The sequence below is a fragment of the Zalophus californianus genome, chromosome 5, assembly GCF_009762305.2.
Source record: "Zalophus californianus isolate mZalCal1 chromosome 5, mZalCal1.pri.v2, whole genome shotgun sequence".
Classification (NCBI taxonomy): Eukaryota; Metazoa; Chordata; class Mammalia; order Carnivora; family Otariidae; genus Zalophus; species Zalophus californianus.
This window is the reverse complement of record NC_045599.1, coordinates 94,841,123-94,863,751: the sequence shown is the minus strand read 5'-3', so window position 1 is coordinate 94,863,751 and position 22,629 is coordinate 94,841,123. Positions and strand designations below refer to the sequence as shown.

General features: G+C 43.1%; 1 protein-coding gene across 1 annotated transcript in view; it reads left to right on the top strand.

Annotated features, from left to right (window-relative positions):
* Positions 1-22,629, top strand: part of DOCK2 (dedicator of cytokinesis 2) — a 407,160-nt gene that overhangs the window by 316,893 nt on the left and 67,638 nt on the right. The window contains exons 28-30 of the mRNA XM_027605817.2: positions 194-292; positions 2,798-2,892; positions 13,553-13,631. Coding sequence (XP_027461618.1) covers positions 194-292; positions 2,798-2,892; positions 13,553-13,631 — 273 coding nt within the window. The remainder of the gene's footprint in view (positions 1-193; positions 293-2,797; positions 2,893-13,552; positions 13,632-22,629) is intronic.

Genomic DNA, 22,629 nt, shown 5'->3' with positions numbered 1-22,629 from the left:
TAAGGAACCATTTCCTCATAAGGAAGTTTCACTTGCTGATCCAGTAAGGAGAGATTCTCCATCCTTGGGAGGCTTTTTATACTTGCCTGAGATGGTTGAGGTGTTTTCCAGTCTGAAGCCAAGGAATTGGGGAAGATCAACCTCATGGTGCTCTCTCCACTATTTCATGACATTTTTTCTTTATTTCTTACAGAGTCACTTTGTGGCATGTATGACAGCCATCTTAAACCAGATGGGTGACCAGCACTATTCCTTCTATATTGAGACCTTCCAGACCAGCTCTGAACTTGTGGTGAGTCAGCACGATGCTGGGTCGGGGGCAGTGTAGGGTAGGCATGTTACACTCTTGGCTCTTAAGAGTGTAGCACAAGAAGATGTTCCAGTGGACCTTGTGTATATGTGTTTCTCATTTACAAACATGTTCATGTGATTCCCTAGTTCTATTTTCCATTTAGGCTTGTGTTTACCGCTCCTGAAACATGTCTTCAGTCCCTGTCAGAGATGAAACCTGAATGTCTAGTCTAAATATGCCTCAACAAATGTTTGTTGATGAATCATGGACATTTGGGGGCTTAAGACCATGAGTAATAAAATCACACAATCTAGGATTTGCACCAGGATTTGTCACTGGAGAGCTATGCGATCATGGGAAAGTTACCTCTCTTAAGGCCCAGTTTCCCCATGTGGAAAGTGGGGATAAATTATTTATGTCATAGTGTTATGGAAGGGGTTAATGAGAGCATAGTAGCTCTCACATATTAAGTGCCCAGTAAAAGGTAGTTATTTCTCTATTATGATCACAAATATATGGAGGAAGTTGGCCTTTGAGCCCCCTTGCTCTTCTAGCCCCTCAGGACTCATTTGTTACAGAACAGTCTGCACGTGGCCTAGCTCTGTAGCAGATGACTTATCAACATAAAGCCCAGCCCAGGCTGTCCTGGGGGTCTAGCAGTCCCTTTGCCCTCAACAGGGTCACCTCCGTCATTGTCTCCTTACTACTACTAGAATCAGGAATTCTGCTGCAGAGGCTCACTTTCAGCTCTCCTTGGAGTGGCCAAGGGAACTAAAATTGGCCCAGTCTCAGAGAGTGGCCCATAAAAAGGGGAATTATTAGGAAGCCAATGTCCTACTCTTTCAGCCATTCAGCAGAGAGATGGTCTCCTCACTGGATCAGCATTGGCAAGAAATGTAACCTTTTTCTGGATACACAAAAAATAAAACAAAAGGAAAGCCAAATAACCCAGGTTTTTTCCCTATGTTATCTATGTCATGGAGCATGGAAATAGAAAGATTAGATTTCTAATTTTTGATCCTCAGTGGAAGGAAAGGTGAGAAGATAGTAAAAGGAATTCTCACTTATTGAACATATATACTCTGTTGCTAATTCTCACAACAGTATGACCTAGGGATTAGTGGTCACATTTTACAAGTCTATAATCTGCTTGCTCAAGGCCACATAGCAAGTATGTGGCAGAGTAGGATTTGAACTTCTCTCCTAATCCTTAGAGCATGCTATAGCTTCTCATTCAGAAGCTAGGGTTTCCATCTATGAGCTGGAGGCCTTCTCTGTTCCCATTTGAAGGGAAGGAGCCTGTGATGATACCTGCATTTCCCCAGGTGATATCAAGGGTGAGTAACAATACTCGCCATTGTCATGATCCAGCACTTAATGAGATTTACAGTGGTCCAGGCTCTGTGCTGAGCATCTTTTAGACAGTGTGCACTTAACTTTCATAGTAACTCTTTGCATTAGATGTTATCCCCATTCTGCTGATGTGGAAATTGGGACTTAAAGCATTGGGGTAATTTTCCCCAGAAGCAAAGATTGCTGAAAAGGAACCAATCTCATTTCTAGAATTTTGCAGTTTATCTTAAAGTAGTGATTTTAAAATTATATTCCTCCCATCCTCTACCATAAACACACACACACACACACACACACACACACACACACACACACACACACATCAAACACAGCTATTCTATTTTTACCTATTTTATATATTTGGTTCTGAGTGGTATTTTCTTTGGACAAAGAATTATGCTATTAAAATAATTTGAAAACCACTAGCTTAAGGAAAGAGCTCTGAATGGGTTTCCTATGGATTTTAACTTTTCCTGAAAGCAGACAGAGTATGATTTTGCTTCTTCCAGCTCAGGAGCATCCATGTGCCAGGGATCCTGGTCTTGGTTGTCTGGATTTGTCTTGAATTTGCAGTCTCCAAAGATGGAGCACAAGCTTGGTCTGCTGCAGTATCTGCTGGAGTGTGTTGAGGTCCACTCTCAACCTCTTCGAATGAGAGGTTGTGTTTCCTCTAATCTACCCATGATGTGTCTGTTATATATGAACTAGCTGTGTTTACAGTACTGCTAATTAGGTGGTCATGCTAATAACTGTTTGCTACATGACCCGAGATGCTGTCACAAAGCGTAGAATATTTCCTTCTTAAATACATATTTGAGAAGATGGTTATAAAAATGTGACATCAATAAATGCATTTACTTCTTTCCTCCCAGAGACAGAATTACTAGTGCTTTTTTTTGAGAGTGTTTTCACATCCCGTAGTCACATTCCACTTGTATTTGTGAAACAGTCTCCTGGTAACCAACATGAAGCTTCCGTTTAAAAATCCACCGCTATTGGTTCCATTGGATTTATTTAATAAATGCCCTTTCCCTTTCTGCCCCTCTAAAAATAAATAATAAAGAAAAACTTTAAACAGCCAATAAGATCTGGGTCCTTCCAGTCAGTTCCTATGAAACAAGATGACAGGTGTGTTTTGCTTTACTATTTCAGGACTTCTTGATGGAGACATTCATCATGTTCAAGGACCTCATTGGGAAAAATGTGTATCCTGGAGACTGGATGGCCATGAGCATGGTTCAGAACAGGTGAGCGGCCACTTGTCCCTACAGCTGCATCACCCCAGCAATCACTTAAAAGAGCACTCATGGAGACAAGGTGGGGATGCTTTCTCCCTGGTTAGATGAAAATGTGTAGCAGAGTCTTTCTTTCTACTTTTAAACCCTAGGGAACTCCACACCAATCTTGAATCTTCTTTTTTAAAAAATATTTCAGTCCTCATGACTTTGTATATACTGAGCTGGCTACCTTGCACCTTCTCCATTCTTTAAAATACCAGTTAAAATAACATACTTTGTGGGGCACCTGTGTGGCTCAGTCAGTTAAGCTTCTGACTCTTGGTTTTAGCTCAGATCATGATCTCAGGGTAGTGAGATTGAGCCCCGCATCAGGCTCCCCTCTCACTGGGGAGTCTGCTTGGGATTCTCTCGCTCCCTCTGCCCCTCCCCCAATTCTCTATTTCCCTCTCTCCAAAATAAATAAATCTTTAAAAAAATAACATACTTTGTGAAGTCTTCCCTAACATCTTGAGACAGTAGGTCAGCATTTATTCAAAATAATAAAACATATTTTGTGGCATACAATAAAGTAAGTTCAGGAAGCATGGGTTAAGCAGTTTTGAACAGATTTCTGTGCGGCAGGACTTCTTAGAGCCTTTAATATGCTGATGGGATTCTCTGAATGGAGGATTTAGGATACAGAATTTCACAAATGTATTTGCTAGTGGAACCATTTGGTGTGCGTATATGTATGTCTCTGTGTGTATATATAATATCTGTTAACATCTCATAGGATTCCAATGTAACACAAGTATAACTCAGATCCCACATAACCCAGCACAACATTAGATAAAAGTAATTATAAGCAATTTCAGTCTTTAATGTTTTCTCTCAAATAGTATCATCTCATCAAAATGAAATTCAAATTATGACCCTCAGCAGTATTTCCTGATATTCCCTTTCTTCATTTCTCTGGCTCTCAGTATCGCTCACATCCCAATCTTTATCCACATTCTCTTACAACCTTATTCTCAATTCCTATCCACAAACTCCTTTAAAGCTGAATTTTCTTGGCCTCTTCCCTTTTTCCCCCCTCTCTCACTTCCCTTTGGCTTCATATATTTTTAATCCTCCCCATGAAAGGCCCCTCACTTTACACTGGCAAGAAGTCATGTCTCTCTCTACCTATTGCCTTTGTTCTATATCCCAAAAACCAAGAATTGGCTGGCAAATGGAAATATCCCTAGAGGGTGGAAGAAGAGAAGTTGAAGAGCAGAAGGAGAATTCTTCTTAGTAGGAGGAAAAGAGCAAAGACTATAAACATTTATGTATTAATAATTTTGTCATTGGGTACAGTCTGAGAATTTCTATCTCATGTATGCCTAAGAGCTGACTCCAGTCCCAGGTGGCCTCCATCCCTTACCGTTCTGTCCTCTGAAAAGCTGTTCTCCCACTAATTTGATGCCTAAGTGCCTAGCCATGTGACTCGATAGACTCGCTTACCTGCAGTGCTCTTGGGGCCAGCTTTAGGGGCTGGTGGAGGGGAGAAGAGTTTTGTCAAGGCAGAAAGAAGTTTCTGGCTGGCTGTGCAACAGAACTTAACGGTAGAAGGAGAAAATTCAGCCCAGCAACAAAATGTCAGAATTCTCCATCTGGGCTAACCTTGCCCTGATTCTCCATGTTCACATCACACAGATGGGAGTCTGGATTTTGCAATGATTAAAGTGTTGGTGGGAAGTAGGCCCGGGCCACATGACAAATCAGAGGCAGGCCCCTTCCTACCCCTATGTCAGGACCAGCTTCCTGGGCCTGTACCCTGTGCAGTTGCCTAGGGCCCTGTACTCTAAAAGGCTCCACGTTTGCTTTAATGCCCTCCTTTGGCCATCTTGAAATTCTTAATAATTTTCAAATGAGGAGATTCACATTTGCATTGTGCACTGAGCTCAACAAATTATGAAGCCGGTAGTACCTTATGTCAATGTTCAGTCATCTTGTGTTATAGTAGTAGTCAGCTCCTGAACTGTATGTGAATCCTTTTACTGTTTGCCAGCTGGCCAACAATGTCTTCAGGTTTTGCCAAAATACATGAAGCACCCATGTGAGTCCTCTTCAACTCACCCTGTGCTTTTGATACATTCAACTATTCACTGTTATCTACCATTTCATTCTTCTATGACTTTGCATAAACTATTGCTCTCCTCTCTTCTAGACCAAACTCAACATGAAAGCATCCTTCAAATTCTTCCCCCTGTCATCTCTCCTTTGTGGATGCTTCTAAAACTCTCTCATGGTAGGAGAATGCGTTTTCTTCTCTGTATTTCCATACACGCCCATATTATGGCACTTATTCCACTGTGCTCTAATTGTATCTTTGTATAACTGTTTCTGCCACTAAAGAATGGGCTTCTTGAAGGCAAGCACTATGTCTAATTTATCTCTGTGTTTCCAGCTCCTAGCACAAAGCCTGACATTCATAAATACATATAATGAACTCTGTGTATCCAATAGCTATTTACTGATTAGAATTTTTAAAGAAATCTAGTTCAAATCTGCCTAAGTAAAAAGAGAGTTTATTAGCTCAGAGTTACGGCTTCAGGCATGGGTGTATCTAGGTGCTCAAACAGTGTTGTAAGAAATCTGTATCTCTATCTTTGCTCTTTTTTTGTTGACTTCATTCTCAGGCAGCTACTCTCTTTGTGGTGGGGAAAACAGGCTCTAGAAATTCTAGAGATGTGCCTTGAATTAGCAAGCCCAATAGGGATTGAAAGAAAAGGTAGAACAAGTGTCCCCAGGCTAATCTTCAAAGCTCTGGCTTAGGCTACATGCCCATTTATAAATTTCTGTGGCCAGGAAAGTGAAATTTGCTATTTCATCAGGCTTAGGTCATGTAATTCACTTTGCAACTGGGAGGCAATTGTTCCTTCTATCCAAACCGCAAAGCCTGGGAGCAAAGTGGGGGGGGGGGGTGGTAAGGGGAGTAGTTATCCAGAGGAAAAGTCTAGGAGTTATTACCAAAAGAAGAATGGGCTGGTGGATAGGCAAATAAATGCCCAGACATCTACCACTTATACAAGGTCAGGAGGATGGGAGCCCAGAGAGGCTGGAGCCCTGACCAGGCCAGCATTACCTTCTGAGCTGCCTACAGTCATCCTGGAGGAAGCATGTAGAAGAGTCTGGAGGAACATCCCCTCCTGAAATCCCAACTAGTTATGGACTTTGGTGTTTTTTGGAGGGGTAGGCCCCCAGAGATGGTATAATAATCCTTGGTTTCTTTATACTTAGAAAACTACAATGTTATTTTCTAAAGGATCTAAGAAAGTGGAATTGTCTCCTAAATAGAAATATTTGCATCCCTTAAGGCTCAGCTAAGTACATAAGTCTCTACATTAAAAAAAAAAAAAAAAAAAAAAAAAAAGGTAGACTCAGAAATACAGTTGGATTTCAGACTTCTTCTGCCACTTCTCTTTCTTGGGAAGTCGTTTAATCCCTTGGACTCTCAATTTCCTGATCTGTAAAATGGGGATTATTTATAATGTTCATTTCATGGTATTTTTTTGTGAGGATAGAATGAGTTACTCTTTAGCATGATGCTGGTACCTCAGAAAACCCATTGAATAGATGCACTGCCATCTTCAGGAGTAGACAACAAACTTAGCCTTGGACTAGAGAAGGATGTGCCTAATGTCAACAGAAAAATGATTGTTGTTCTCCTTGAAGGGCACATGGATTAGTTAATAGATGTCCTTCATCTTCAGTCCACAATGGAACACTTGAAATTTTCTCACCTTTTTTACATTTGGTGTGATGTTATGATAGCTAACATGTGTTAAGCATCTGGATCTACTGCTGTTGTGAATACCTTACATGTATTAGTTTATTTGATCTTCACAACAACTTTATGATGTAACCTGTTGGTAATCCACATTTTATGTATGAGGAAACTGAGGCACAGAATAGATGAGTAACTTCCACAATATTGAATAGCTAATAAAAAACCATTCAGAGTCCATGTTCTTGATCTCTACTGCTTCATCCTATAAAATAGTGAGGTCATCTTATGAAGTGCATTGTACAGATGTGCCCACTGCTTATTTAGTGGCTCAGAAAACTGAAAGAGGCCCAAAAAGTTAACTTGCCCAAGATCTTGTGGCTAGCCAGTGAAAGATTTCAACGTAAATTGGACAAACAGAATATGCAGCATGGTTTAGCCCAGGCCAGTATTCTCCAGAACATTTCTACTTCCTATGCTGGTTAGTATGTACTTTAAAATTTCCTTCCTTCCTTTCTTCCTTCCTTCCTTCCTTATTATTTACATATTATTAAAACCTACCTGGTTTTATAATTTCTCTATTATCACTTATGATTTATGTGTGTATGTATGTATTAGTCATATATAATTTATTTTCTCCTTGTTGGAGAGAATGGAGTTTTCCAGAGTTGAATGTCTTCTCAGCTACGTACTGTTTGTGTATGCAGACATAGAGACATGTCTACTGCAAGAAATGCCTTCTGTTAGAACACTTTTTTTTTCATTTTGGTAAGACAGCTTTCAGTGTGATCTGATTTATGGGATACAGTAAATTTTTAAATGATGAAGTTCTTTATAATACAATAAACTAACAAAATTACACCAAGGAACCTCTTTTCTCCCCTTCCATCTGCACCTCTGTCTGGAAATCCAACATTTTGAAGGTGCTTGGGGATTTGGACACATCCCTAAAACATCTCAAAAAAGGAATCAACCCACACATATTTATCGAGTGTCCTGGTTATGCAGGGCTCTAGGGAGTGGGCCTGTTCCTTGATCCCAGAGGGCAGGGGGCATATGGGCTGGTTGGTGAGACAGTAAACATGCCCATGGAAATGTGACCAATTGCTACAGTCACTGCAGTGAGTTCAGAGCACACAAAATACCCAGAGGAGGTAGGATTTGCCACTACTAGGGTCTATATCCTGCCCCCACCATTTAATAGTTAGCTGACCTTGGGTGAAGTTCTATGATTATTATGACTCAATTTTTCTTCCTATAAAATGGGGCTAATAATAGTACCTATCACCACTGTGAGGACCAAAATGAAATAAAATAATATATACAAAGTAGTTAGAACATGCATGGCACATAGCAAGCATTTCATAAATGTTAGCTACTATTGTCCTTGTCACATTCCTGTGGTTTGGGAATACCCAAAATATTTCACAGAAGAGGCAAATCTGGGCTGGATCTTGTCTGCCTTTATCAGTGTCCTATTTCAAGGTCTAACATCGTCTCAAGCACGTAACAGGACCAGGCACACAGTAGGGTCACAGAAGTTGATCATAGGAAGCTGAGTAAGGCAGCGCCCAGCAATCATATGGTGGCTCCATCAGGAGGAGGCTGACAAATCACTGAGTCCCACTTCCCCTTCCTCCTACCCATGTTAATTTGTAGCACCTACTCCTTTTTGTGGGCCTCACCTCCGCCAGTGCATATGGCCCAGAAGGAGGCCCCCCATGGGTTCTTTAGCCAGCACAGCACAACTAATCCTGATGTTTAGCAGGCTGCAGGACTCCAGATTCCAAAAGCCTACTGCGTCGCTTGCCAGAATCCCAGATTCCAGGCAAGGCGTCGGGGGCTCTGGGGGTGAGACGTTCCTTGATGCTGAGCTGGAAGCCATTGCTTCACTCTAACCTCTTGGTGCACGGAACTTTTGTGTGTTTCGGGGACAGCAGCTTCAGGGCTCAGGGAGGATGGATTTCTCACCGCCTCCAGGGGAGGAACAAGAACTCTGTTGTCTAGCTCTTTTACTTCCATCGTCAAGTTTGACCAGTAGAATCAACAACATCCCATGAACCACAGAGAGAAGGGGAATGGTGTTCAAAGAGGCCTTCTCCCTCCCTTGGGCATTCTCACCAGAAAAGGCATGCCCTTTTATTCCTGTCCTACAGCCTGTGGGTGTGGGTTGGTTGTCACATCAGAATGTTTTCAGTCTGGAATCCTCCCGCCTCGGAGCTACCAGGTGGCCAGGCTATTAACAATAGCAACAACAACAACAACAACTGACATTTATTGAAGACTTCTATGTGCTGAGGCACTGGGCCGCCAGCTTCACACACTACATCTTATTTAATCTTCACATGGCTCATGTCCCAGAACGGGCCCTTCAGATTCCCCGAGGTCAAGCAGCTAGCTCCAGGCCACAGCATGGAAGAGTGCCAGAGTGGGATTTGACCCAGGGTAGGCTTGCTCAAGCACCTGCAGGAGTCAGTGTGATATAGCAGCAAAACCAAGAGGACCTACTTCCTAGCGGCCTTGTGAAAAGTAGTTGAGAAAATGCATGTAGAACATGTAGCATAGGACCTGGTACATAGTCCTATCTTCTTAAATTGTAGCTCTCATCATTATTCCCCTACTCCACTTTCAAGGATCTTTCCGCCAGTTTCTTCCTCCTCGCAGCAGCTGACTTCTCTCACATGTGGCTTCTGCTTCCTCTCAGAGTCATCTGTTCTTGGCTTCTCCTCAGGGCGTGGGTCACTGCCTTCTCCCTAGGGGTCCTGCTTTAGGACTGACATGAAGGATTTGATTCAACTACTCTCCAGGCCTGGGCGCCCCCACTGGGTACCCATAAGATCACCCGTGGGCCACTGGCCACCCAGGGAACACTGCCCGAGTCAAGCGTTGGCCCTGTGCCCAGGCGACTGTGGGCAGAGCAGCAGGATGATAGGGACGAAGTGTGAAGGGACGTGTGCAAAATGGTGGGCACGAGTAGAAGCATGCCCAGTGCCAAAAGACTGCAGGCTGGCCTTCAAGGAAGCCAGTATATCCTTCTGGTTAACTGCAAATGCTTTGGAGAAAGACAACTCTGACATTAGGTCTTGACTGTACTGTTTATTAGACGTGTGAATGTGGGGAAATCATTTCATTTTCCCAATATTCAGTTTCTTCTTCTGTTAAATGGGTGTACAATAGCACCTACCTTGGTTTGTAGATTTACGTGAAAGAATGTCTGTAGAGTCCTTAGCACAGGGTACACAAATTGCTCTCCTTCTGTCATTGCTCTTAATAAGGTGAGCTCACAGCTCAGACTGAACACAATTACAGAGGTTTTCTTATGGACAGAATAGTCGTGAAGGCAGCATACTTTTGTATGCTGATTCCATATGTACTGGCTGGGTTACTGGGAAAGTTACCTAAACTCATAGCTCTAAAATGGAAACAATATCCAACTCAGAGAGTTAATGTGAGAAATAAAGAAGAAGAAGAAGAAGAAGAAGAAGAAGAAGAAGAAGAAGAAGAAGAAGAAGAAGAAGAAGAAGAAGGAGAAGAAGAAGAAGAAAACAGAACAGAAAGAGGTACTTAGCCGAGAGCCCATCACTGGTAACTGTGGCTCTGATTACTATTGATTTTATAGATCCTACTAAGCATCACAAATGAGATGCAGGAAGTGTTAGGTTGAGATTTGGTCATGAACTTTGTTTTCAACAATTCAGGTTCATTGTTGAGAGTAACAGAGAGTTGAGTATGCTTTCACTCTAATTTACTTCACCATATTAGTGCTTAGGCTTTAAGTAGAGTTATGTTTTAAAGAGAAGACAAAAGACATACTTTTCTAAACCCATACATGAGAAACCGAAGTTAAGTGATGTTATGATTCATGATTCCCAGCGAGTGGCTGTGGAAGAATCCAGAGAGAGGGAAGAACCTTGACTTACTGCCCCCATTGCCTGTCTGCCATCAGTACCCACCATTAGCACAGAGGGTTGACCAATGCCTGGTTATTTGACTGGCCTTTGAGAACCAGAGACAGATTTAGGCTGACAATCAAAATAATGACTATTACTGAAACTACTGATAGCTTTGTTCCTTCCGAGAATTTGTAAAACCCCTCATTTTGGGATCACATTAGAGATTCCAAGATGCTTATAACATAAAATGACAGCCACTCAATGCATTTCCATACCAATCTTTAAGGGGAAAATATAGATATTTTTTAAAGGCATATTAGCAAATGCCAGAAGAGCAAAGCCAAAGAAATCTCACTTTTTGACATCCTGATTGGTGGCGGGGTGGGGGGGGAGGGGATTTTGTGGGACTTTCATTTTTTTGCCTCTACATGGTCCTGCCTACCTCAGAACTGGTTGCCAGCTGCAACTGGTCCTGTCTGCCCATTTTGCCGTTAGTTCCTGACTTCGGAAGAAGGATGAAGCAACCCAAAGTGGTCTAAAGCAGCCACAACTGCTGTGTTCCTGTTGTGGCAGGTCCTGTGCTCCACACCTAACCACACACTTGCCACTGAAGCCTGCAGCAACCCTGGGAAAGTGCTACACTGCTGGTATTTCACAGGCAAGGAAACAGAGATGTCATAGTGACACGAACATGTCCAAAATCCACACAGCTGGGAAGTGGCAAAGCCAGAGTCTGCATCCAACTGTGTGTGCATGGGTGTGTGCATGGGTGTGTGCATAGGTGTGTGCTTGTGTGGGTGTACAAATCTTGTGATCCTGATACAAGGACGCTCTGTCTTCTTTGTTCAACAAACATTGAAGTGCCTAATGAATACCTGGCCCAGGTTCTCTACAAGTAATGCCCAATATAGCACATTTAGAGGTGCCCTGCCCACACTCTTGGCCCACCCAGAATATATATACCTGCGGCTTTGGTGGACGTTTACCACATATCCTGATCTTCCCACTTCTTTCATCCTCTGGACTTTCTCTGGCTTCAAGAGAGAACTCAGTCCACCTACAGGGCAAGCCAGAAGTGCTAAAGACTTAATGTCCACAGGAGCAACTTTCAACTAGTGAGAGGCTGGCATTGGTAAATAAACCTCCTAGGTTCCTCGTCCCTGGGAGGGAACACCTCCAATGTGTAGGTATGCTCTATACAGTCTCTCAGAGGTTCTCAAGCAGAACTGAGCCCCAATCATGACCCAAAGCAATAGCCTTCTAATCGACACTTCCTTTACTTGCCTCCTATTGTGTCTCAGGTAGGCCAAATGGGCATTTTCCCTGGACCAGCCACTCAATGGAGAAGTAGTTATTGATTATTCCTTGTTCATCAAAAATTATAGACATTGGTACAGGTGAGATCTGGCCACTGTGCTTGAAGATTTCACAAACACACCCAAGCAATGGAGATGAGGTCACAGTGGGCACGTGGCAGTTTGGAGGCTATTGCAGAAATCCAGGAGAGAAATGACGGTGGCTTGGTCGAGGTCAATGGCAATGGGGTGGGCGTTAAGAAATAGTCAAATTCTGGATTTCCCCCTGAGCAATTGGAAGAACGGAGTTACCATTAACACAGATGGGAAGACTACAGAAAGATGGAAAAACTACAGCAATAGGTGTTGAGAATTTGACCTTATGTACGGGATGCCTATTAGTCATCCACATGAAGGTATGGAGGAGAGAGCTGGAATGCAAGCTGGAAGCTCAGGGGAGAGGCCAGGGAGGAAGACTGGAGAGTAGATGAGATCATGGAGGGAGTCTCTGATTTCAAGGAAAGTACAGTCTAGTGGAGGAGACAGGCATTATTGAGTCACCCAAATAAGTCATCCTAGACCATGATGAATTCTGGAAAAGGAAATTGCAATGACTGTCCTTTGGGGGACACAAGGCTGCAGCAGACCCTGTCCTAAAGAGATTAAAAGGAGAGAGGCTTTTATACAAAAGAGGAACACAGCTATGTATCAGAAAACAAGAAAAAGCAGCGGATAACAGTGGGAAATGAGTCTAGAAAGGTGGGGTCTAATCATGAAGGGCAGTGACTGTCAAGAGGAAGAGTTTGGGCTTATCCTGTGGGCAGTGGGGTGTCACCAAAATGGGTGATTGACATGAATGGAACGGACCATTAGGCAAGGTACTCTTGACATTGAAGAGGCAAGAGATGGGAAGCTGAAAAACCAGTCAGTAGGGCTTGGTAGGAGGAAGGGGAGGAAGAGATGGTTGGGAAGATATTTAAGGAGAAACGCAATTTGACAACAGGTGCCAAAATGTTAAGTGTGCATTTGTTAAGTACCACCACTTCAGGAAGGAGACTGGAAAAGAGGTGTATATCGGAGGTGCAAGGTGTACATAAGAGTAATTACTGAAACACTGTCTATAAAAGCTGAGCATAAAGGATCATCACTGAAAGACTGATTAAATAAACTGCGATCCACCCATAGAATGGTATGCTCTTCGGTGATTAAAAGGCATGATGTATATCTGCATTCATTGGCATGAAAGGAACACACAAGTTATTGCTGAGTAAAAAAGACAGGCTGTGAAACAGCATTTGCCATTTAGCTCTATGTATCAAAATGATATCTTTCAAATACCATTCATGTACATACATCTAGGAAGACCTTTGAACATAATGTTCATCAGAATCTCAGTGATGGTTTTCTCTAGATGATAAGATTCGATGGTGTGTTGTTTGTTTGTTTGCTTGTTTGTGGAGGAGGCAATTTCTGTCTTTCTGGATAGCATAAATTTTCTGTCAAAAACTTGTAATAGTTTAAACAAAAGACATTTTCTGAGGAAGTCAAATAGACAGTTCTTAAGTTCTTGCAGGGCAAACATGGCCCCGGGTCTACAGTGTGAACAGGTGGGTCAGCTGACCTCTTCTTTGGGTCTTTGAGCCCCTCTCTGAGGGAACTTTGGTCTGGAGGATGGGGAGGGATGCCTGAGGTAGCATACTCAGATGGCCTGGTGACCTTCTCCCCTCTTCCAGGGTCTTCCTGAGAGCAATCAACAAGTTCGCAGAAACCATGAACCAGAAGTTCCTGGAACACACGAACTTTGAGTTCCAGGTGAGTGTGAGGCACCCAGGGTGGGCTTTGGGGTGCCCTGGAAAGGTGGCTGTAGCATTTTGGGCTGATTACTCCATCAGACACATCACAAAGCACACGTAAGATATGCCAGTGTCTCTGGGGGTTTCCACAGAGGGGGTGTGGGTGAGGAGGGAATCAGGCCCTTGATTGAAACTCAGGGTTTGGAAGCAGGCCCTTGATTAAACAAATAATCATTAACTGGAGCAGCATATGCAAATGTGACCGTTTAATGTATCTTGTGCTAAAGAGATTTGCATTCATCCATTGTCAGAGTGGGTACCACCTTTTAAAAACGTATCACATTCTTTTACTGTTCTATTCACTGGAGCCTAGCAAAACAGGTACTCACAGACACTGAAAAATAAAAGCCTCACTAATACATTTCTGGGACTTCATGATTCCCTCAGAAATCACTGTTAGGACTCAGACAAGACCTGGGGCCTCTGTGATTTGGGGGCCTCAAAGCATGTCCCTGGGGCAGAGTGACACACTTGCTCAAGGCCTAGGCAAGAAGAGCCAATTCCTCAAAGCTTTGTGGAAAAGCCCAAATTGCCACCTCTGGCTGATGATATGAAAGAGAAGGCCCCTGAAAGGTGATCTCTCCTGTGGGGAAATCCCTGATCCCCAGGATCTCTTGCAGTGCAAGCTTAGGAAGTTGCCGGTGAACTGAGGCAATTGTATTTTCTGCCTGCTTATCTAAGGTGTTTGGTTCCGAGCTGGGCTTTGGCCTATGACTAGCTGAGCAATCTCAGACAAGGCCTGGACTGTGTCCATGCCTCAGTTGACTCATCAGTAGGATGCTCACAATACCTATTCTTTCTGTTTCATAGGGGTTTTGCAGAACTGGCATGTGTCAAGGGGCTTGCTGGGAGAATTCACTGTAAGGTTCTGCCGGTTTTCATTCAGATACTTCCTCCTGAAAGAGACCTCCCCTGACGAGTCCTCTTTGAGGGTTCCCCACTGAGCCCATGGTCATTATGTGTTACCACTTAACCTGTTGTAGTCTCTTCATAGCACTAAATATTACTTGAGATTGTCTTCCTTATTTGTCTACCGGCACATTTTTTTTTTTCTCTTTCCTCCGGTAAAGCGTGAGCTTCACGAGTATGAAGACCTTCTATTGGCAGAGACTCTGTGCTTTGTGCCTGACACGTAGTAGGTCTCCCTGGGGAGATGCTTCCTGGGCTGAGGCCTATGAGACCCACTCTGCTGGAGAGCACCAACCTAGAAGTATTTAATCAACATTACCTCCAAATAAGATTCTCTCCCACTATCTTGCATTCAAATAAGCCATCTGCACTATAATGATGATGATGATACGAAGAGTAGCTGCCATTTTATGATAACTTATGTGTGCAGATCTCATGAGAAGCATCCTCGGGCATTTTCTTTCTCAGCCCTGACAACCAGACTACACGTTAGTTACTATTACTAGTCCTTTTTCTGCTGGAAGGATGCGGGAGCGGAGAGCTGGAGGTGATGAGCAGCTAGCCTGATGGTGCAGATAGTGACGCAGCATGGCAGTGCAGAGTCGAGACCAGAGAGCCGTGGTGGCTGACCTCAGAGCTGCAGATCACCACCGCCACGTGCTCGGTAGGGAGTCTCCCCCTGCACTGGCTTCACGGAGAGCTTCTGGCTGAGAGTTATACATCTCTCATGTGGCAACAAAACATGTCACTTTGGCTGTTTGAATCAGAAGACATGTTTGATCCCCTTCCAAATGTGGACCAGATGCCTGCAGGCTTCAGGTACAAGTGTGTTCCAGGAAGCTAGTAAGGTCATTGTTTTTTCGAGGGGCAGCTTGGAGCAACACACCTAGGGGCCAGCAGGAAAGCAGTGTTTGGGCCATAAAACTGATGGCTGGTTTGCCCATCTCTCTCTGAGGGTGGTGGCACTTACAGCCTCAGACCTGGTTTCCCGACTCTGGCTGTCCTCCATGATCTTACGGGGTACTTTCCAAGAGAAGTGTGGCTTCCATCTTTTCATGCCATTCTTATAGGTTTTGTCCTGTTTTCCTGAAAGAAAATCTGCATCTGAGAGATGCCCAGAGAAGTGGGGGTTTCATAACATAGAAGGTTTGAGCTTATGAGCTGTGTGGCTTTAGGCAAATTACTTTACTTCTCTGTGCCTCAGTCTCTTCAACATCAAATTAAAATACTAATTGCAGCTGCCTCACTGGACTTTTGAGAGGATTAAGTGACCTAATTCATGTAAAGCACTTAGAACAGTGCCAGGAACATGGTAGCAATTTAATAAAATGTTAGTTCATTATAATAATTGTTATCATTTTGATGATAATGATGATGATGGTCCTAAAATATGTCAGGTCTGGGAACTCATATGTTAGTCCTTGGTAAACAGGACAGCAGGAAGGCATCTTTCCAGTCACCAGGCATTGCCTAGGGCTGTCACACCCCTAGGATTTTATAAAACAGGAAAATGGCCAACATTACAAAATGAAATAAGTCTCTTTTGCTAATGAGACCTCCATAGATATTTGCTGAAAAGTACTCAAAAACAGGATCATTTTTCAGCCTTATCTTTGTTCTTCTACCTTCTCCTCACCCCGTGCGAGAATGGATTTGTTCTCTGTACCCTGCCTGGAACACGCCTGTTTCCTTCTAACAGTTTCATTAATTATGCATTTAATATCAGCAGGAACAGCATCCATCACTAAGAGCTGCTGGCCTTGGCAGCCACTGTCCAGAGGAGGGGCAGGTGCAATGAGATTATCCCTAATATCTTTTCTGGAACTGTGGTTTTATGAAACAAAGGACAAAAAGCAAGAAGCTCTATGGGTGCCACTCTGCAGATGACAAGACCTGGGAATTACAGAAATGATGTTTTCTGCCCAGGGCTAAAATAATTTGCATTCCCAACCCCTATTCGGGATACTGGGCCTTGGCATTCACATCCATTTGCTGGTCAGGGAAGACCAAGAGAGAGGATTTCAAATGCGACTCAGCAGGGATTTCTGTTTAAGAGCAATTCTCATAGGTCCAGACTATTGTAACACGCTATGAGGAACTCAGAAGCAAAGCAGAACACTGCCCTGCCCTCAAGGATCTTAGAGTCATGATAGTAGGCTGTGCATCCATCTTCTATCATCCAAGCTTTTCAAGGTGACTAACCTTTATTAGGCATCTCCTTAGGGCATAATCCTCTTGCATTGGGATCTACCCATTTTACCAGTGAATAAACTGAGCTTCAGAGAAGTGGTTGACTCTCCTGTTAAAGGTCATCTAAGCAGGAGCTGCTGGAATTCAGTCCCTGTACTGTCTGCAAAGCCCAGGCCCTTTCCACTCTTCTGCTCTGTCTTTTAAAAACCGAGCGCCTTTCAAATCTGGGAGACAGCTCTATTTAGCTCCAGAGACACTGTCTGCCCTAGTTAGCGCTTGCTGGCCCTGGGATAGAGAGCTCTGCGATGATTGGCTGTGGGATTAGACTCTCCATATTGGGTACTCTGATTGGCCAGGAATCCATGGTCACACTTCCGATGTGCTCTTTGGCTCCAGGAAGATTGTTTCTGTCTTAAGCAGCTGTCTGATTACTACTAAGAACATTCTCTCTACTTGGGAAGCTGTAATTCGCTCTGCATTTGGTAATTCCAGCCTTGGCCTTGAGGCATTTCTGGATCAGCTTCTGGGCATCGGACTACCTTGGGATCATTTTTGAACCTGTACTGGAGACCCTGTGACATGAAAAGGATATTCCAGGATATTCCCAGCTATTAATGGAGGACTGAGGGCAGGCTTGGTCTCTGTAATAGGAAATGTAACTTGTAATGGCAAAAAAGGTGAGAGAGGGAGCACATACCATGCAGAGCACCCCCTTGAAGAGGCCCACAGCACCCCCCCAGGGAGGATCAGGTGGGACAGCTTCACCACACAGAAAGATGGTCACATGCTTAGGGACAGCTTCTTCGGCCATAGCTTGAGGGCCCCAGACCACCTCTGACCTGATGTTCCTAACCCAAATCTATGATTGAAACCTTTCACTCCCCGAATCTGTGGCCTCCTTAGAATGCCCATGGCAGCCATGGCTTTGCAGCTCAGAGGGCACACTGAGGCATGTTAGCAACACTGTGCTGGATGCTTTATTTTTTTTTTTAAATGGAATTGGGGTAAATAATAATTTGCAGCTAATGTGAATCTTATAGGATCAAATCCTTGAGTGTCTGTTGTAAGGACTATAAAAATTCAGATGACCCAGTGGAAACCTTGACCAACAACCAAGGCTAAAGGAAACTGAGAAAGGAAAGAAAAGTAATTTTTGCAGAAGAGCAGAGTGCTTAAGAATACAAGTTCTAGAGAGAGATGCACTTGGATTCAAATGCCAACCTTGCCATTTTGTAGCTGTGTCACCTTGGGCAAGTTATTTAACTTCTCTGGGCTTCAGTGTCCTGATCTCCAAAATGGGAGAATAATACTATGGAGATCATAGTGTCTAGAGAGGAGTTAACAAGAATGCAGGGGGAGGGCTGGGCTCATTAATGAACTCATTCAACAGACGCTTGTGAGCACATGCTGAGTTAGACACAACGCTATACGGGATATACAACAGTGAATAAAAAGAGGGGGTTCTTGCCTGCAAGATGCTTATATCCATTAGAAGAGACAGGAAATAAATTTGTTCAGCTTAAAACATGTCATAAATCCTGCAAACAGGGCATGATGAAGGTGAAGGGGTGGATCTGCATTAGTCAGGGAAGAAGTTGGGAAGGCTTCCCCGGGAAGTGATTTTTGGAAGGCAGCTAGGCTTACCACTAAACCACCACTGCCCATTTAGGAAGCGACTGTTGAACTGCGTTTGCAAGATAAAGTAGGAGTTTTCTCAACAGTGATTTCCTCCTTTGATCCTTATAACTACCTCCCTTTACATACTATTAGCCTCATTTTTCCAGCTGAGGAAACGGAGACTCAGAGAGGTAAGGCAACTTGCCCATGCTAATAGAGCTGATAATTGGAACGGAATCCTGGAAGGCAACCTCACAGTGTCTATTCAACAACAAAGACAACAAACAACCACAAATTCTGCATAGACCCCTTATCTAAAGGATTCCAGCTCTAGGAATGTATACTATGTGACAGCCTGTCATGGACAAAAATGTATAAACAAACATGTTGATTACAGCACTGATGCCAAAGGAAAAAAAAAAAGTTGAAGTCAATCTAAATGCCTATAAATAGGGAATTGGTTAAAATTAAAGCATATCCTTACAGCAGAGTACCATGCAGCAGTAAAAGGCAGTGCAGTAGATCTACATAGGCTAATATGGACACATCTGCAAGATATATTGGTGAGAGAAAAAAGCAAACTACAGCAGACTATTTTTTGAACTGTCTCTACATGTTTGTTTATACATAAAAAATTTGGGGGAAGAATATCCAGGGAACTGTTAAATTTTTTTTTTTTTTTCTGGCGAATTAGACTAGGGTCCAAGGTAGGATGGAAAATAAACTTTTTATCATTTAATCTTTTCTACCATTTAAATTTTTTGACCATATGTGTATTAAATTTTCAATTTTTTGAGAGTTAATTGAAAGTAACTAAATTCTAGTTACACCCACTAGCAGTATGACTTTGGGTGGTCATTTATCTGGATCTCACTGTTTACATCTGTGAAATAAGGGAGTTGGACCAGATGACCCTTAAAATTATTCTAACCTTCTGTTGTCCTATTATTTCAAAGTACTAAATTCCCAATCGGTAGTCACCTCACCTCTTCCCCCAGGGAAAAAAGACCTATGTGTGTGGCTCAAACATCTTTGGCTTCCCTGAGCCAGCTGAGTTGGGCACTTAGTAGAAATACCACCAGGCAGCTTAGGCCAGGGAGGAAAGAAAAATCTGGACCTTGTGAAACAACTGGAGAATCTAACAAAATGGTGATCAATAAATAAATATTTCCTAGAGCCTCGCTACATTCAAGCCATTTCAGCCATTGTGCTGAATATGGCATCAGGGATACAAATAAGTGGAACACAAGACCCTTGTTTGTGGAGCTTACAGTTGGAAAGACAGGGCATTCAAATAATCTACGATCAGCACTATAGACAGTGCCACAGCTCTACTTACTGAGCACTTGACATGTGCCACCCCTGTGGTGAATGACTTCATGCTCATATTATTTTACCCAGCACTTACAACAATCCATGATGGTAGTTGCCTTTATTTTCTCCATTTTACAGGTAAGGAAAATGAGGCTCAGAAAAGTCAAATAAGTCGCCAAAGACAACCTAGCTAGTAAGAGATAGACCTGGCATCCACATCCTAGTCTGTGAGATGCTGATGCTTGTGCTCCTAACTACTGGATGATGCTGTCATGGAAATTGAGTGGAGCACAAGGGAAGGTGTAAAACAGAGGACCCACATCTGTGGTTGCACCTACTAAGAGCTACTCAGATTCAGAAGGGTTGAGCAGACCTGTCATGCCCTGCCATCTGGGAAGGCTTCATGAAGGAACAGATCTCGAACTGGACTCTGATGAAAGAATAGAACTTAGATGCAGTAAGGGAGCCAAGTCAAGGATGCTCATGTTATATCTATGGAATCTGAGCAGACCAGCACCCCCCACCCCAGAATAGGCAGTTTGTTGAGGGAGGAAACATTGGAAATTTAATGAGGTCTGAAAAGCCATGTTATTGCCTTTTGTCCTGGTTCTTTGGGAGCAAGAGTCAAGGAAGGTTCAGAGCAGAGGCATTATGAGACCCAGAAGTATCTGGCTGTGGCCACTGCTCACCTCTCAGGGCATTGCATAGAGCCACTCACCATGACAAAGTTCCCTCAGTTTCAAAGTGGGTCCCACATTGCTCTATGGGGCAAAACTGGGCAGAGGCTGTGGGTGAGACCCTTAGGGGCACCATTTCTGATCTACTAAGAAAAAAGAGGCACGGGATCTATGATCTCATCGCCTGCAAAGATCTTCAAGGAGGGAAGACAAAGGAAAATCAGGTCCACTCCTAAGGATATACCCCAGGGAATTGGAAATTTACATCCACACAAAAACTTGTATGTAGAAATTCATAGATGCATTATTCATAGGAGCCAAAAGGTGAAAACAACACAAATGTCAGTCAATGGATGAATGGATAAATAAAATGTGGTATATCCATAGGATAGATTAGTATTCAGCAATAAAAATAAATGAAATGCTGATACATGTGACAACACGGATGAACCTTGAAAACGTTATGCTTAATGAAAGCCAGACATGAAAGGTTATATATTTTATGATTCCATTTCTATGAAATGTCAGAGTGAGCAAATCCACAGAGACAGAAAGGAGATTAGTGATTGCCAGGGGCTGAGGGGGAGGAAAGAATGGGGAATGACTGCTAAGTGGTGATGGTTGTATTACCTTATGTGAATATACTAAAAACCATTAAATTCTATACTCTAAAAAGTGAACGTTATGATATATGGATTATATCTAAATTAAAAAAATTAGGAATGGGGTGGCAGAGAAAACATTTTTGAAGGGACTAAGTCAGAACGGAGACTAGCAAGAGGCTCTAGGTTTGGCATGTCTGTGTGTTCTCAGATGTGTTAGGGAAACATTTCTGGAATTATTTTTGAAAGTAATAGCAATTCAATTTATGTTGTTCTGTATCTATTTCTTTTTGTATCCTGATTACTCTTGGGAAATTTCCTAAAATCAGGAATTTCTCACATTCAATATAACCCTTTCCATGTCCTTTGACCAGGTTTTCTGTTTCCCTGGCTTGTTTTTTCATATGGTCTTAAATGTGAGGAGGTGTGAGGTCTGGGCTTAGACCAAAGCAGCACATCTGCAAAACCTGCCGGTCATGGGGACATGAGGAGGAAGGACAGCCGAGTGTGTTTGGATAAGCAGGGTTACTACGGAAACAGAAGGGCTCGAGATGTGATTCTAATGGTTTTGGGAAGCCTTTGAAGGACTTTGAGGAAGGGAGTGATAGAACCCAACTTGTTTTAAAAAGATCCTCTGGTCTGTGTGTGGAGAGTCGACCTGATGGACACCACAAGCTGGGAGGCTGCTTCACTCTACACTGGGAGCAGCTTGGTCTTTTGGACTCTGGGAGATAACGTTTCAAGAAAGAAAAACTTATCCCGCCAACAGAATGTGAGCTGCACGAGGGTAGGGACTGCCGTCTGCATAACCACCCCCTATGCCCACATGATGACAATGCCTGGCACAGAGAAGGGGTTCAATAAATATATATTAATGCATCCTCAGCCAAAGACTGATCACGGTGTGTAGAAAGAGTCCTGAGCCTTGATCAGAAGGCCTGAGTTCAAATCCCAGATCTACTGTATATATAACTAAGTGACCTTTGGAAAAATACTTAACCCCTCCAAGCCTCATTCTCTTCATCTATAAAATGGGACAAATGATAGCTACTAAGTTTTGAGAGATGAAAGGAGGGATATATGGGAGAGTACCTGGACCATGGTAAAAAGTGAAGTACTTGTTTTCTTCTTTCTGAAACTGGAACCACAAGCCCATTTGAAAGTAATACTCTGGGCAGCAGTAATGATGTTGTCAAGGGTAGAACTGCCTTTTACTTAGTCTTGGCCAACTGAAACCTCCAGTGAACGTCTTTGAGTTAAGGATGAAGGGCTCAATGGTGAGTGATTTCTTTAGCTAGTGTTACCCTTCCTCTTGTCAGTGATGAGGGGGGCTGAAAGTGGATGAGCTTTGTCCAACAAAGCTCTCCCCCATCTGTTCCTTGTAGGGCCTTGGCATCTTGTAATAATAGCCCTGAGCACTCAAGGGGCCAGGTTGTACTATTTGCTCTGGTACCAAAGGAATCACTAGATTAATGAAAAGAACAATATGGCTAACAAGTGCTTTTGAGCATCTTACAGAGAATCATGCCCTTTACACGTATCAGTTCATGGCATCTTTACTACGGCCCTCTGCAGTGCATATAACGCCCCTTTTGCAGATGGGTTCCCCGAAGCTGCTTTTCTCAGGTGCTGTAGGTTGTATCAATAT